Source organism: Centruroides vittatus, unplaced genomic scaffold (assembly GCF_030686945.1).
Source record: "Centruroides vittatus isolate TY-2023 unplaced genomic scaffold, ASM3068694v2 contig_1113, whole genome shotgun sequence".
Classification (NCBI taxonomy): domain Eukaryota; kingdom Metazoa; phylum Arthropoda; class Arachnida; order Scorpiones; family Buthidae; genus Centruroides; species Centruroides vittatus.
Window position 1 is genome coordinate 171,277 of NW_027120715.1, and position 13,868 is coordinate 185,144.

The 13,868-nt window shown below is 29.5% G+C and overlaps 1 protein-coding gene across 3 annotated transcripts in view; it reads left to right on the forward strand.

Annotated features, from left to right (window-relative positions):
- Positions 1-13,868, forward strand: part of LOC136977398 (dyslexia-associated protein KIAA0319-like protein) — a 44,404-nt gene that overhangs the window by 21,057 nt on the left and 9,479 nt on the right. For all 3 annotated transcript variants that reach the window (XM_067272869.1, XM_067272884.1, XM_067272876.1), the window contains 11 exons: positions 1,442-1,595; positions 1,667-1,767; positions 2,225-2,312; positions 4,879-4,971; positions 5,047-5,179; positions 5,256-5,320; positions 9,325-9,485; positions 9,561-9,820; positions 11,177-11,325; positions 13,058-13,209; positions 13,292-13,501. In XM_067272869.1, coding sequence (XP_067128970.1) covers positions 1,442-1,595; positions 1,667-1,767; positions 2,225-2,312; positions 4,879-4,971; positions 5,047-5,179; positions 5,256-5,320; positions 9,325-9,485; positions 9,561-9,820; positions 11,177-11,325; positions 13,058-13,209; positions 13,292-13,501 — 1,566 coding nt within the window. The remainder of the gene's footprint in view (positions 1-1,441; positions 1,596-1,666; positions 1,768-2,224; positions 2,313-4,878; positions 4,972-5,046; positions 5,180-5,255; positions 5,321-9,324; positions 9,486-9,560; positions 9,821-11,176; positions 11,326-13,057; positions 13,210-13,291; positions 13,502-13,868) is intronic.

Consider the following 13,868-nt stretch of genomic DNA (forward strand, 5'->3'; position numbering starts at 1 on the left):
TTCATACTTACTACACTATCACACGACTCAAAACAAACATGACAGGATACAGACAACATATACACCATAGAATTAAACAACAATATCCTCACCTCATTGTCACTGTTACTGTCACTGTCACTGAACACAGGGTTGTTGATCAAATTTTCTATTGATTTGTGGTTGTTTGTACTGAGAGATAGTAATGCCTGCAGGAGATAGTTACTAGGAGGGATACATAAAACAGATATACAAACAAAATCTCTTTTATTTCTCTCTGAACCGGTTCTTTTAGTACAGATCCCAACTTTACAAATATTAATATTACTAATTAACAAAAGGGTGGTCTATTGTCTTCTCTTAAGCATATATGTAACGCGCGCGTATACATATAGTATCAACCCGACTGACTTACAACTAAGCTTATACCTATTTTAAATCTAAGAAAAAAGAAAAGGAAGAAACAGAGACTTAGGAAAGTATATCAGATAGACAGAGGAAGGTAGAAAATATCTGAGTCGTCTTAAGTGGTAGGTACCAATGTGGAATGTGTCTCTTCAATATCATGCTTTTGGGTGCCTCTTTACTTCGAAACAAAAAAAAACGCTGCCTTGTAGATCTCTAGTTGTACTCACTGTCTTTACAACCCTTGTCTTTCTGTTCTTTTTGACCTCTATGGTTTACTTCAGTTTTGCAATCCCCTTTGTCCCTTTTTCTGGTTTGGAGCACTTCCTTGTCCTGACGTCTACTCTGAGATCTTGACTAAGAATGACTCTTCTGTTGGCAGTTTTGCCTCCGGTCCTTACCTTCCTCTTGTTTCCCCTGAAAATTCGGAGAAACGATAATTCCCCTACCCTTTTGTTCTACCAAGAGTTCTGAGAAGGGGTAATCTCTCCTTAAGGCAATGAAATTTAAGACAGAAGCTTCTAGAAGTTACTTATGACAAAAGGGAAGAATTAAATATAAAGATAAAAAAAAAATATAACTAAAATACATATTACAAAATGGCCGATGGTTACAGATTAATAGGAAATAAAAATATCTTTTGCAAAGAATATTTTATATCTGATAATTATCTGTACAGCAAATTACTTCATGGTAAGTAAAAATATTCCAAATATAAATTTCTTAAAATTAGAAAAAATTAATACCACACATCATAACAAATCTTAGAGTCATAGGTATTTGTTAAATATCTAATGTAATTAAAATTTAATTATTGTAAAATATTCATATTCAGAATGGATATCAATTGTGAAATTTGTTAAATTTGATCATATAGAATTATTAAAAATTAACACACTTATTAAGTATAATTTAGAAGCTGTAATTTAAGACATTTCTTTAATTCTTTTTGTGTTACATTTGCAATGTTTTAAATAACAACAACAAATTTATTAACTTGGTTTAAATTTTCTTATTATATTAAGTTTGCTGTTTTTGTTTTTTTAATTTTGTTTAGATTAAACAAAATTCTACGGATACTCCATCAATCCTTTCTTCTACTACGCCTCCAATACAGCATTTAGTCGTGTCTGCTGGTGATAATAAAGTTATTCAACTGCCTGAAAATGAAGTTACTCTTTCTGCTTATGCAATTGCCAAACCTAAAGAAGGTATTTTTTTAGTATATCTCATGCTTTTTTGAAAATTTTGACAATTTTTACAAATTATTGTGTTTTTGAAGGTGAAACTTATAATTATGAATGGAGTTTGTTATCTCATCCTGATGGAGATGAAACTGGTATTATGCAAGATCAAAACACTCCAACTTTAAAATTGTCAAAAGTTAGTATATTATTTAATTTTATCTTTGTTCTTTTGTATTTTGAAAATATTTCAAATCAGACGGTTTTAAAGTTAACAAAATGGCAATACTTCTGTTAAATTTACTTCAAATGTTCTATATAAAATTACTTGAAATGTTGAATAAAAAAATTAAAATAAAACAGTAGAATGTTAACCAGAACTGAAGCAACCAGCAAAAAAGCGAAGCAATAATACTTTAAATAATAATTAAAATAAAATCAATTTCTACTTGAAATGTGAGTCTAAACTTGGTATGTTGCATTGTGAGTAAGCCTACACTTTACACACCATGTTTGTCTTCCACTGCCATTTATCAGCTATTCTAAAACCAATATTGTAAGCCATAGTATATGTCTAATTTAATATGAAAATTTATCTTTTATTGACTAGCGAAGAGTAGTAGTAACTTTTTAAAAAATAATAAAATTGTTTTTAGCTTAGAGCTGGTGTTTACACATTTCGAGTGACTGTTACCGGTACTGGAGTACTTGGAGAAGCACAAGTTAATGTTACAGTCCTTCCACGTAAGTTACATTGTAATAAAGTCTTAGTTATATGAACTGAATTGTTTGAAAGGAAACTATATTCTATAACAGGGATGGCAAACCTTTTTGAGTCCGCGTGCCATATTGTAAGCCTACTTAGCTTAAAAGATGTTAATGCGTGCCAAAGTCTTAGACTTCGAATAATGATATTTAAAGAAATTAAACGAATATGCTTTAATTCGAATAAATGTAAAAAATCTGATTGAAAAAAGGATGATCAGGTGATAAACAGAAAGGATGATTGAAAAGGACAGAAATCATATGAAATATTACGTGCCAGATGATTTCTCTTATGTGCCATAGGTTCGCCACCCCTGTTCTATAACTATGAAAGCAAAATATATTTTTAGATATCAATTAATTATTTAATATATACAAAGAAAAGAAAATTGTTATATATATGTTACAGTAAAAACCCATTTTAACTAGTTGAAACTAGTTTTTACTGGATGTCATTGTTAAAACTAGAATTTACTGCTAGTCAAAAATGAATTTGAGTTAAAACTAGTTTTAACTAGACAAAATAGGTTTTAACAAAATGGCTTAGTAAAAACTGTTTCGACCAAGGTCATTCAGCTAACACGTTCCTATAGTGTATGATGAATTTCGTATCGCTTTAACCCTTTTCCCCGACATCTTGTTTACGTTCATTTTGCGATCCCTCCTAAGGCAATATAGGTCAGTCAGGCCATATTATTTTAAAAGTTCACCAAAAATCAAATTATCATTATATCTATATGAAAAAAATCACTTACATTTATTAATATCTTTAGTTTTAAATACGATATTTTTCAATACATTTTATTAGAAAAATTTATAAGAAAAAAATAATATATATATCAGAACTGACACATAAACTTGATAATTTGTAACATTTTGTGAAAATTAACATTGTCTAGTTACATAGTTGTTTGCTGGCACTCAGCCAGAATATTGTTTTGTACAATTCGATATAACACATGCATGTATGTTTATTCGTTGTGAAATTATCGCACATTATATCAAGCATTTGTTTGAAATCAAAATTTTATACTGCTATTAACTAATATAATGAATTATTATACTTTATTCACTTCGTATCGAACAAGATTATATCTGTTGTTAATAAATTTTACAAAAATTTTACCAAAGTAATGATGAATCGGTACCCTCGAAGTTTTGCTTAAAAAGCCAGGGTACCGATCGATCGGTGCCTTCAGGGACAAAGGGTTAATTAATGTTAATAATATAGATGTGTGACCAATATTTTCAATAAATATCGTATTAAATAATACAAATGTTTTAATCCCAATCATCATTTTATTTATTTCCCCCAAACATATTTATGTAGCTAAAATTAGTTTTATCTAATATCAAAACATGTACAGCAGTAAATTCTAGTTTTAACTAGAAAAAACGGGTTATAACAAATTTTATTTTCTTTTTTCAATTTTATTATATATATATATATATGTATGTATGTATGTATGTATGTATACGGAAAATTTTCTAAATACTGAATCTGGGGATATCAAAATTTTGGGTATTTTATATAAGGAGAACAACAAATGATTAATTATGACTTGACAAAGCATAAAATACATGTGAATACATAGGTCGTTTGGAGAAGCATAAAATACATGTGTATTAAAATGTACACAGAGTAATTTATACTCCTCAACTCCACCCAACTTTTTAGCACATTTTATTCACAAATTAAACACTAGTTATAAATTTTTACTTTGGAATCGAAATTTTTTGTCTATTAAATACTTGATTTAACAAATAGGTATTAAATATTTATTGCTTAAATCAAGGGTAACATATATTAGAATTAAGAAAACTTTAAATAAAAAATGTTTACTGTTCAGCAATAAAGAATTGGATATTCAAAAGTTTTAGTTTTTCACTGTTATGTATTAAAGGATATTATATTTTGTGGATAAGTATTATTTGCAAATTAATTAAAAGTTATGCAAGTATCATATTATTAATAGTACTTATTCATTATATTATTAGACTTAATAAACACTAGTGTTGTGTGTTTTTTCTCAAAGACACTTGGCAAGTTTTCTATCAAATATCTTTATTCATTCTGGTTGATACGGTACTTTGTCTGTACACGTTTCGGGCTTTGCTCCTCCTCAGTCAACTGTTGGTTACTTTTTATATAGTGTAAAATCTTGTAGACTGTATACATTACGATTTTAAGAAGTTCATCGACTGTAAGAAGTACATTATATGTATACAGTCTACAAGATTTTACACTATATAAAAAGTAACCAACAGTTGACTGAGGAGGGGCAAAGCCCGAAACGTGTACAGACAAAGTACCGTATCAACCAGAATGAATAAAGATATTTGATAGAAAACTTGCCAAGTGTCTTTGAGAAAAAACACGCAACACTAGTGTTTATTAAGTCTAAATTATAGAACAAGACACGGTTTCATCAAACAGATCATTATATTATTGTTTAAAATGTAAATGTAATGTTCAGTTATGTAAAATAAAATAAGCAATATTTTCAAATTTATGAAAGAATATATCTTTTTTTGTTTTTTAAAGCTAAAAGGAAAAACAAGCCACCAGTGGCTGTTATACAACCTGCTAACGCAACAGTCAAACTACCAAATAAAGATACCGTTCTTGACGGTTCCTGTAAGTAGAATTATTTTCATGAATATATTTTACATTCAAAATTAAAATGTTTTAAAATATATTTTGATGTTTTAGTCAGTACCGACGACGATAAAATTGTGCAGTATCACTGGGAGGCTGTAGTCGCTCCGATTGGTTACGCGGTTCAGTCCAATGAAGGACCGACATTACAGTTAAAAAATTTGATGCCGGGATTTTATAAATTTAAGTAAGAGAAATCATTAGTATTGCTTATTTAAAACAATGGTTTAGATTTGTAATCTTTATATTATATTTTCAATTAGACTGACCGTAAAAGATTCAGATGGTGTTTTGAATTCTACCATTGCTAATCTTACTGTTTTAAAAGGTTTGTATAATTCCAGTTATTTTTGTAGTATAGTATTAGATTAATTAATGAATTTATTTCATTAGGATGTTTATAACAATGATAGGATATTGTTTTTGTTTCACAAGCACAATAAAGTGCATTCATTCAGACACCGGGTAGCTTTTTATCCTTTATTTATTCTTTTTTAGTTGATATGCATTTGGGCCCACAATGCTTCTCTTCAGTCAACTTCTGTTCTGTATTACACATTAGTTAATTTTGAATGATATTCTAACATAGTTTATTAAAATTAGGTGTATGCATGATTACAGATATTTCTTTTCCTTTCATTCTGTTGTGTTTTTTTAAGACAATTAGAAGTTGTAAATTATTAAAACAATTTTTGTTAAAACATCAACAATAGTGTAAACATTCCAGATTCTAATTTACTTTAGTTTTAGAGGATTAGACTATAGCTAGGTTTTCCGAATTTTTCATTATCAAAAAATTATAATTCATGAAGAGATATTATTTTTTTTTAATAACATCTTTCAATATTTTTCTTTCCCAATTTTCACAGGTCATTTTTAGTAACACATAACTATTTTAAATACATTTATGATGAAAATACAATAATCTTTTTTACAATAGTTCTTTTTATTACGATTTTTAATATTTCCAATTTATAAAACTTATAGCTTATACTTATTTAATTTTCTGTTCAGTTTCTTTACAATATTTGTAATCAGTTCTCATTTATTTTGATGCTAAGAATTTTGTTTTTACTGTTTTTATTATTCAGAATCTCTGCTTTCTTTAAATTTTATACTGTATGCATCTTTTTTTTTTGTAACATTTATCTATTGTCTTTGTCTATGTTACAGTTATATAGTGTACAGTGTTCATAGAACACTGAGTTGTTCCTGCATTATTTTAGATCCGCTATATGTTCCTTAAGTCTAACTTTCGTTTTTCGTTTAGTCTTTCCTATATAATATTTTTTGGTGCTACGTGTATATGAATTGAATAAACTACATTTCTTCTGTTCTTTGTTTTTCTTTTTGTGCCGAAGGGAATATTTCCTTTTTACAAGAAATCTTCTGGAATGTTTAAACTAAATGTGTATTGTTGATGTCTTAACGAAAAGTGTTTTAATAATTTACTACCTTTTAATTGTCATAACTACTTCAGCCGGAAGTGCAGAATATTTTTAGAATTTAAAATTCCTCCAGAATATAAATTTACATACAAAATTTCTTTTTGAATTATGAAGTGCTATTCTAAGACACTATAATTTCTATACAGCCATTTATTTAATTGTTTTTTTTTTTTGTAAATTTTCCTGTCAATATGCATTTTGGGTTTTCTCAAGTATAGTGTATTAGGATGTCACTTCATTGTGAATTGCAAAACGAAAATAAAGACATGGTTTCAATGGAAATAAATACAAAATTTCCTTGAAAATTGTTGCGCACTAGCACATGAGATGAAACATTTTATAAATAAATAATTACTACTACATAATTTGGAAAATTCAAATATAATCATACAAATAATAGAATAGGACTATTGCAAACAAAATTTTTGCACATTGGCACACAAAAGAAAACAATATTTTACAAAAGGATTAATAATAATTAATACATAGTTTGAAATATTTTAATTAAATTGTACAAATAATTAAATACACCTATCATATAATTTGCCACACAATACTAAACTTCTAAATTAATTAATGTAAAAATTTTTTGATTAAAAGACCGATTTAAATTAAGCATATATCATCATTGTAGGATAGCATATACTAATTATAAACCTGATGTAATACATTGGACATTGGAAATAAAGTCAAATGTTCACTAATGCTGTGGATGACCTATTTTTAGCACAGAATGCTAATTAACAAACTTTATAATGTTCAAAAATGCAAAATTTCTTTGTAATAACAGTCATGTCATTTTTTTCTGAGAATTTATTTAAGAAATGGACCAATATTTTGCAAAAAAGGTAATAATTTCTCTTCGAATTTTTGACTAACTTTTACGTTATTTTTTCTCTCTGAAAATGCAAGCATATTTTTATGATTATTTAAAATTTATTATAAAATAAAAAATATTAACTTTGAAATATATCTATGAAAAATTATGAAAATGAAAGGATCTTACAGAAGTTTACAAAAAAATAATACAATGTCTAAGTTATTTATCTATTTAATAAAGACAAATTAGAAAAAGTTTTAAAATTAATTTTATTAATTTGCAAATTTCCCATATGGGGGACAAGTGAACATTTTGTTTTAATTTGACCGTTAAACAATTTTAACCTTTAAATAGTGTTGAAAAGAATTTTGAAATAAAGATGAGGGGGTGCGTTCTTTTATTCCTCTGCGTAACTCCGCGCAAGCGACATCAATTTAAAAATTCCTGCGGAACATGTTCCTAAATTCCAGTCAGAGTGCGCGCCATTGAACGGCAAAACTGGTCGCTTGTAGCAGCAGTTTATGGTGGAAAGCAATATGGTGTCCTCCATGGCTCAGATAGTTTTGTTTCGGGGTCCATTATGTGGTTTTATGAGTGAAAATTTAGAAGTTGTGAAACTGCAAGTTAGTGCATGTGGTGATGTAAGTGTCTTTTCAAATTTTTTTCAAATGGTAGCCGGCATTCTACTTTTTTCATGGCTATTTTGAATGCTCTTTCAACAAATAATCCATTTTATGGTTAAATTTTACAATTGGGACTTTTCTTTTGCCTTTAAAAGCTTACATTTTAGAATTATAGATTTTTCTATCACGATATTATCGATAGTGTGGGTGCTGCCATCTTTCTTTCTTTCACCGTCGTTCCTAAATGCCTACAAACAGCAGTGCACTCCCGTAGTAGTGGAGATGCAGAGCAACTGCTATTAACGAATGCACCCAAGTTTTCTTTCTTGCTTTCTTCTAATACTTTGGTTTTTATTTCTGTAAAATTCAAAATTGTGGTTCAGTAACCGAGACAGAGTCATCCCTACTGTAGACATGTAGCCATGCAAGTTGTAGTGACGTAACAGGTGACTGAATTGATAAAAAAACAAAGTAAGCAACACTCCATCCACCATTTTTCTCTACCAGAAATCTGCTATAGGGTTGGGAATTTATCAATGAAATGCTATCCATGAACTAAACCTCATACTGACATGTTTCTCACACTCATAATTCATGTGAGAATTATGATCACGTATCCATAAGTCTGCATTTGCATATTTAACATTCAAATTTCACTTTTAAAGTACAGGATCTTACTATGTTTTGGCAAATTTCCACAATTAATTTCTACCGGCTTAGCCAAGATGCTGTTCTATTTTATTGTAAAATTTTTGCAGCTATTGCCATGTTATTCTTTTTCTACCACAAATTTTCCTGGAACTAATTTAATTTTCTCTGATTCTTGCTCATGCAACTGGACATATTATGTATTGTACCTCCACATCCATCCACCAAAATTCATCAAGATTTTGTAAACTACTAAAATACAAATTTTTTATAAAATAGTTCCTTTGTGCACATGTGTCAATTCATAAGAGACAGATATATTTTTGAACCACTTGATTGTCTCCCTTTTTAAGATACATATATATTTTTATTTTATACAACACTACAAACATTAGGAGTAGAAATGGGTACACTATACATAACATGTACACTTTATTTTTTTATATCCACTTAAAATGACAACGGGAAAATTTTCTTACTATCATTGGTTTGACCTCTGACCTGGAGATTTTACTCTTTCTGTAGTTGAAATTCTGCTGAAACTGCTGTAACAATTGTGTTTGTCTTATTGTTATGAAACATGAGCAATTTTAAATTTTAATTTTCTTTCAGAACATTTTGTGCCTTTACAGTGTAATTAGATAAAACTGAAGAAAGTGTATAAAATAATGAATTTGTGATACAGATATATTATAGAGCTATGAGCTATATTAATATTTAAATGTTAATAATAACAATTATTATTATTAGAATGATGAAAGAATATAATATAGAAATTGTTTAATATCTTCAGAAATGGATTATCCGCCAACTGCAAATGCAGGTCCTGATGTTATCATCAACATACCACAGAATTCAGTTATTTTAAATGGTAATTTGAGCACGGATGATAAAGGCATCAAAAGTTGGGAATGGACCAAAAGCCCTGATACGGATAAAGCCGTCGACATGGAGGTTCGTTAAATATAATTATTTAGACAAAATATTTCATAAGTATAAGGTAATAATACAATTTTACTTTTATAATAGGGAACTACTAGTCCATATCTACACCTATCTCATTTAGAAGTGGGTGTGTATAAATTTATCCTGAAAATTACAGACACGGCCGATCAGATGTCCGAAACGGAGGTGCACGTTTTCGTAAAACCAGAAAGTAACACTCCTCCTGTGGCTGATGCGGGTCCCAATCAAGAAGTGAAATTACCACTCTCTAACCCAATAATATTAAATGGAAATAACAGCAAAGATGACATAAAAATTAGCAGTTGGCATTGGAATCAAATTGAGTAATTATTACCATATTTTTAAATTACATTAATTAATACTTTCTAAAACTATCAGGTCAGTCCATAAGTTCATGCGTATTTTTATCTACAAAAAAAGCAGCAATAAATTTTAATTAAATTTTATTTCAATCTATAATGTGTTCACCATTATTTTGTACAATTTCTTGCCATCTTGATGGTAGCTTTTTAATCCCGTCTTCGTAAAATGATTTCGGTTTTGAATTAAAATATTCAGAAATAGCCTTTTTTACATTGTTCTCATCCTCAAAAGTTTTCCCTTTTAAAAAATTCTGCAAACTGCGAAAAAGATGATAATCACTGGGAGCAATATCTGGCGAATATGGTGGATGAGGTAAAATTTCCCAGTTGTAGCTTTCAAGTTTCTGTACAGTTATTTTTGCAGCGTGAGGTCTGGCATTGTTATGCTGCAAGAGAACCTGCTTTCTGTTCACTAACGACGGTCGATTTTTTTTCAATTTTTTATTTAAACGCTCTAATTGCTCACAATACATTTGAGCTGTAATTGTTTGATTAGGTTCTAACAGCTCAAAGTGAATTACACCTGACATATCCCACCAAACAGACAAAAGAATTTTTTTTGGATGCAACCCACCTTTTGCAGTCGGTTTTGGCTGCTTGTCGTGATCCATCCATTGTCTTTTTCTTGTCACATTATTATAGAGGATCCATTTTTCGTCTCCAGTAACCAGCTTACCAAGAAAAGGTTCTAAAGCAGTACGGGATAAAAGAGACGTGCAAATGTTTACACGTTGTTGTCGGTTAGCTATTGACAGTTCATGTGGTTTCCATTTTCCTAGCTTTGAAACTTTTCCAATTTGTTGTAGGTGTCTATGAACGATTCCGTGGGATGAATTTAAACGTTCCACAATTTCAACAACTGTTAAAGATGCTTCTGCTTCAACTAGTGCAGAGAGAGCATCGTCGTCAAAGTCAACGGGTCTTCCAGTACGAGCCTTATCCTCCACACTAAAATCATTGTTTCTAAATCTTTCAAACCACTTCTGCGCAGTTCTTGCACTAATTACGATTTGATTATGTACAGTATTTATTTTTTTTTGCTGCATTTGTAGCATTCTCACCACTTAAAAATAAAAAGTATAAAACATGTCTTTTATATTCATCGGTTACTTCCATTTTAACGAAAATAAACAACTGAAATGTTCACAATTCTGAACAGTATTATATGAATGAGATCCAATTTAACACTTCAGTGTAAAAATTATCACATTAGACTGACATTTTTAACAGCAAAACAAGATTTTTCTCAAGGTCATAAAAATGGGCATGGACTTATGGACTGACCTGATATATTTTGTTCTGTTTTTATATTTTTAGAGGACCTAAACTGTTAAAGATCGACGATTCTAATACATCTTATGCAAAAATAAAAGAAGCGAATCCGGGCGAATATAAATTTAAACTTACAGTTTGTGACGAGAAACAAACTTGTAGTTCGGCTGAAACAAAAGTTAATGTGATACAAAGTAAGTTAACTGTCGTTAGTGGAATAATATTAAAGTTAAAATATACTTTTGTGTATTACCATATTTCTATATTTATGTTTTTACTCACAATATTTGTATATATCGCTGTATTTATTTAATTATTTCATTATGTATTTAATATTTTATTGTTAATTATTTATTTCTACTTTCTATGTATTATTTAATATGTTTATGCTTGTGCACATGTGACTCGCTACGTAAATCTGTAACTTTGAATGTTTTTGATTTCAAATGTGCTTCTGTTTATTCATATTCTATTCATATTCTAGAACCTGAAGATGGCCAGAAAGAAAAATTTTTTCTTTTTTTTTTTCAATGACTATTTTTAAGTCAGGTCTTCACTTATCAATTCAGTGTAATTCGACTATACGAATTAATTATTTGCCACACAACCTTTCACATTGAAGTTTATATCTGAATGTAAAATTTCGATATTGTTACGATCCTGATATACCTGGGTATACAGGGTACAAGGTTGGGAAACAGGCGATACAATATAAAGAAAAACAAAGGACTTCACACTTTCTCATACAGTGAGGTATTAACAAAAATTTATTCCTGGACCCTACAGGCTTATTTATATACATACAAAATTCTAGATAACATGAACATAAATTTACAAACTATTCTATTACCTCTCTGTGGGGTAAAAAAAAATTTTATAACAACACAAATCAAAAACTTTAACAAAACAGTCTTACATGTGTCCTTTTGTAGTTAATAAGGAATATATACCCAATTCATACACGCGTCTTCAGGCAGGCCTTGGATGAAAGCAGATTGCTTCACACATTCAAACGGTCTCCAATCTCTCTTCTTATCGTAGACGACGATATCCAACACGTTCAGTTCGAAGGCCAACAAAAAAGGTGTCGTTTCCAGTGAAGCTCCTCCCTTTTATACCATTGTTGACGTCATAACTTGCATACGTCAACTTTCACATAACCAGTAAGAGACCCGCGAGGTTACACAAAAGGTGAACTCTCGACAAAAACAAAAAAACGAAACGGGTGCGAATAATTATACAAAAAATACAACCTGACAAAAAAAGAAAGTCTAACATCCATAATGCGGAGAGAAATACGGTTACATTAAGTGATGGATCACTACAATATCAATATTGTTTACTGTTTTTTACTATGGGCATATTTTGTCAAAAAATTCACACAGAGTTCATAGTCGACAGTTTATCTCATTGTAATATTGTAGTTTCAATATCTATTCAATAAGATTTGAGTACTAAAAGCATCCAACATTTTCTGAAATGTACATCCGAATGTAATTTATTAATAAGCATTACTAAGATTTTAAGAGTGTGATTAAAAATTAGTATCTATGAATGTTCAAGGGCATAGCTGTTTAACATTTTTTATTTATAATATTCACACTTATTGAGATATAATTAATGAAACTTAGCATCCTCCATTTAGATTTGCATCGGTAGAGTTTGCATAATTAAGGGATCACTGCATATATAATTAATAATAATGTGTGACTATTATATTTAAATCAAACAATACATTACAGAACTCTGCAGTTTCATGCAGATTAAGGGTTTGATAAAATTACATTATTCTATAGTTGCTTTAATTTAATTTATTTTGAAAACAGTATGACATGTACATTATTAGGTTTATTAAGAAGTTAAATTATATAATTTTTATTTTTAATTAAATTATTGTAATGATTTTTTTTAATTTGAAATGCTTAGCTGCAAATGCTCCTCCACAAGCAAATGCGGGTGGCGATAGAACAGTTTATCTTCCATGCGATGTTGTCATAATGAATGGAAATCAGTCGAGCGATGATGTCGGTATAGTATCATATAAATGGGTTCGTGATCAAACATCTCTTGCAGCAGGTGTAAGTCTAACTATTTCACATTGTATATCATAATTATATGTTTATTATGTACAAATTAAGCTTTTATTCTTGTTATTTTTAGGATGTTATAGAAAATTCCGACAACCAGTCAGTTTTAAAGTTGATCAATATGATACCCGGAAGATACTTATTCAGGCTTATTGTGACGGATTCACAGGGTGCCTCTGCCATCGACACGGCATCCCTTATAGTGAAAGACCCATCAAATTTAATGGATCAAGTAGAAATTGTTCTTAATGCAGACATGAAAAGCTATACGCAAGGGCAGCAGGTGACCAATTTAATTGAGAATTTACAATTATTATTTAAGATATAATTATTAGTAATTTTATCTTATAATTTATTCAGGCCTCAAAACAGATTACTATTCTCACTGTTTTTAAATTAGTCACTTTTCTCAACTGTTTCGGCGATATATCACTATTTCTTATTTTTTCTGCTGTTATGGGTAATGACATTTTTGTGTCGCAAAGCTGTCATATGTTACTTCATTAATTAATGTTTAAATACTTAAATTGCAATGCCCATAGTGTCTTTCTCTTGTCACACATTGAAAATTTCATGTTATTGCATGACTTTTGAGGTCTTACAAATGTTAGTTATGCAATATCATAAATTTGAGAGCACACGGGCTAACA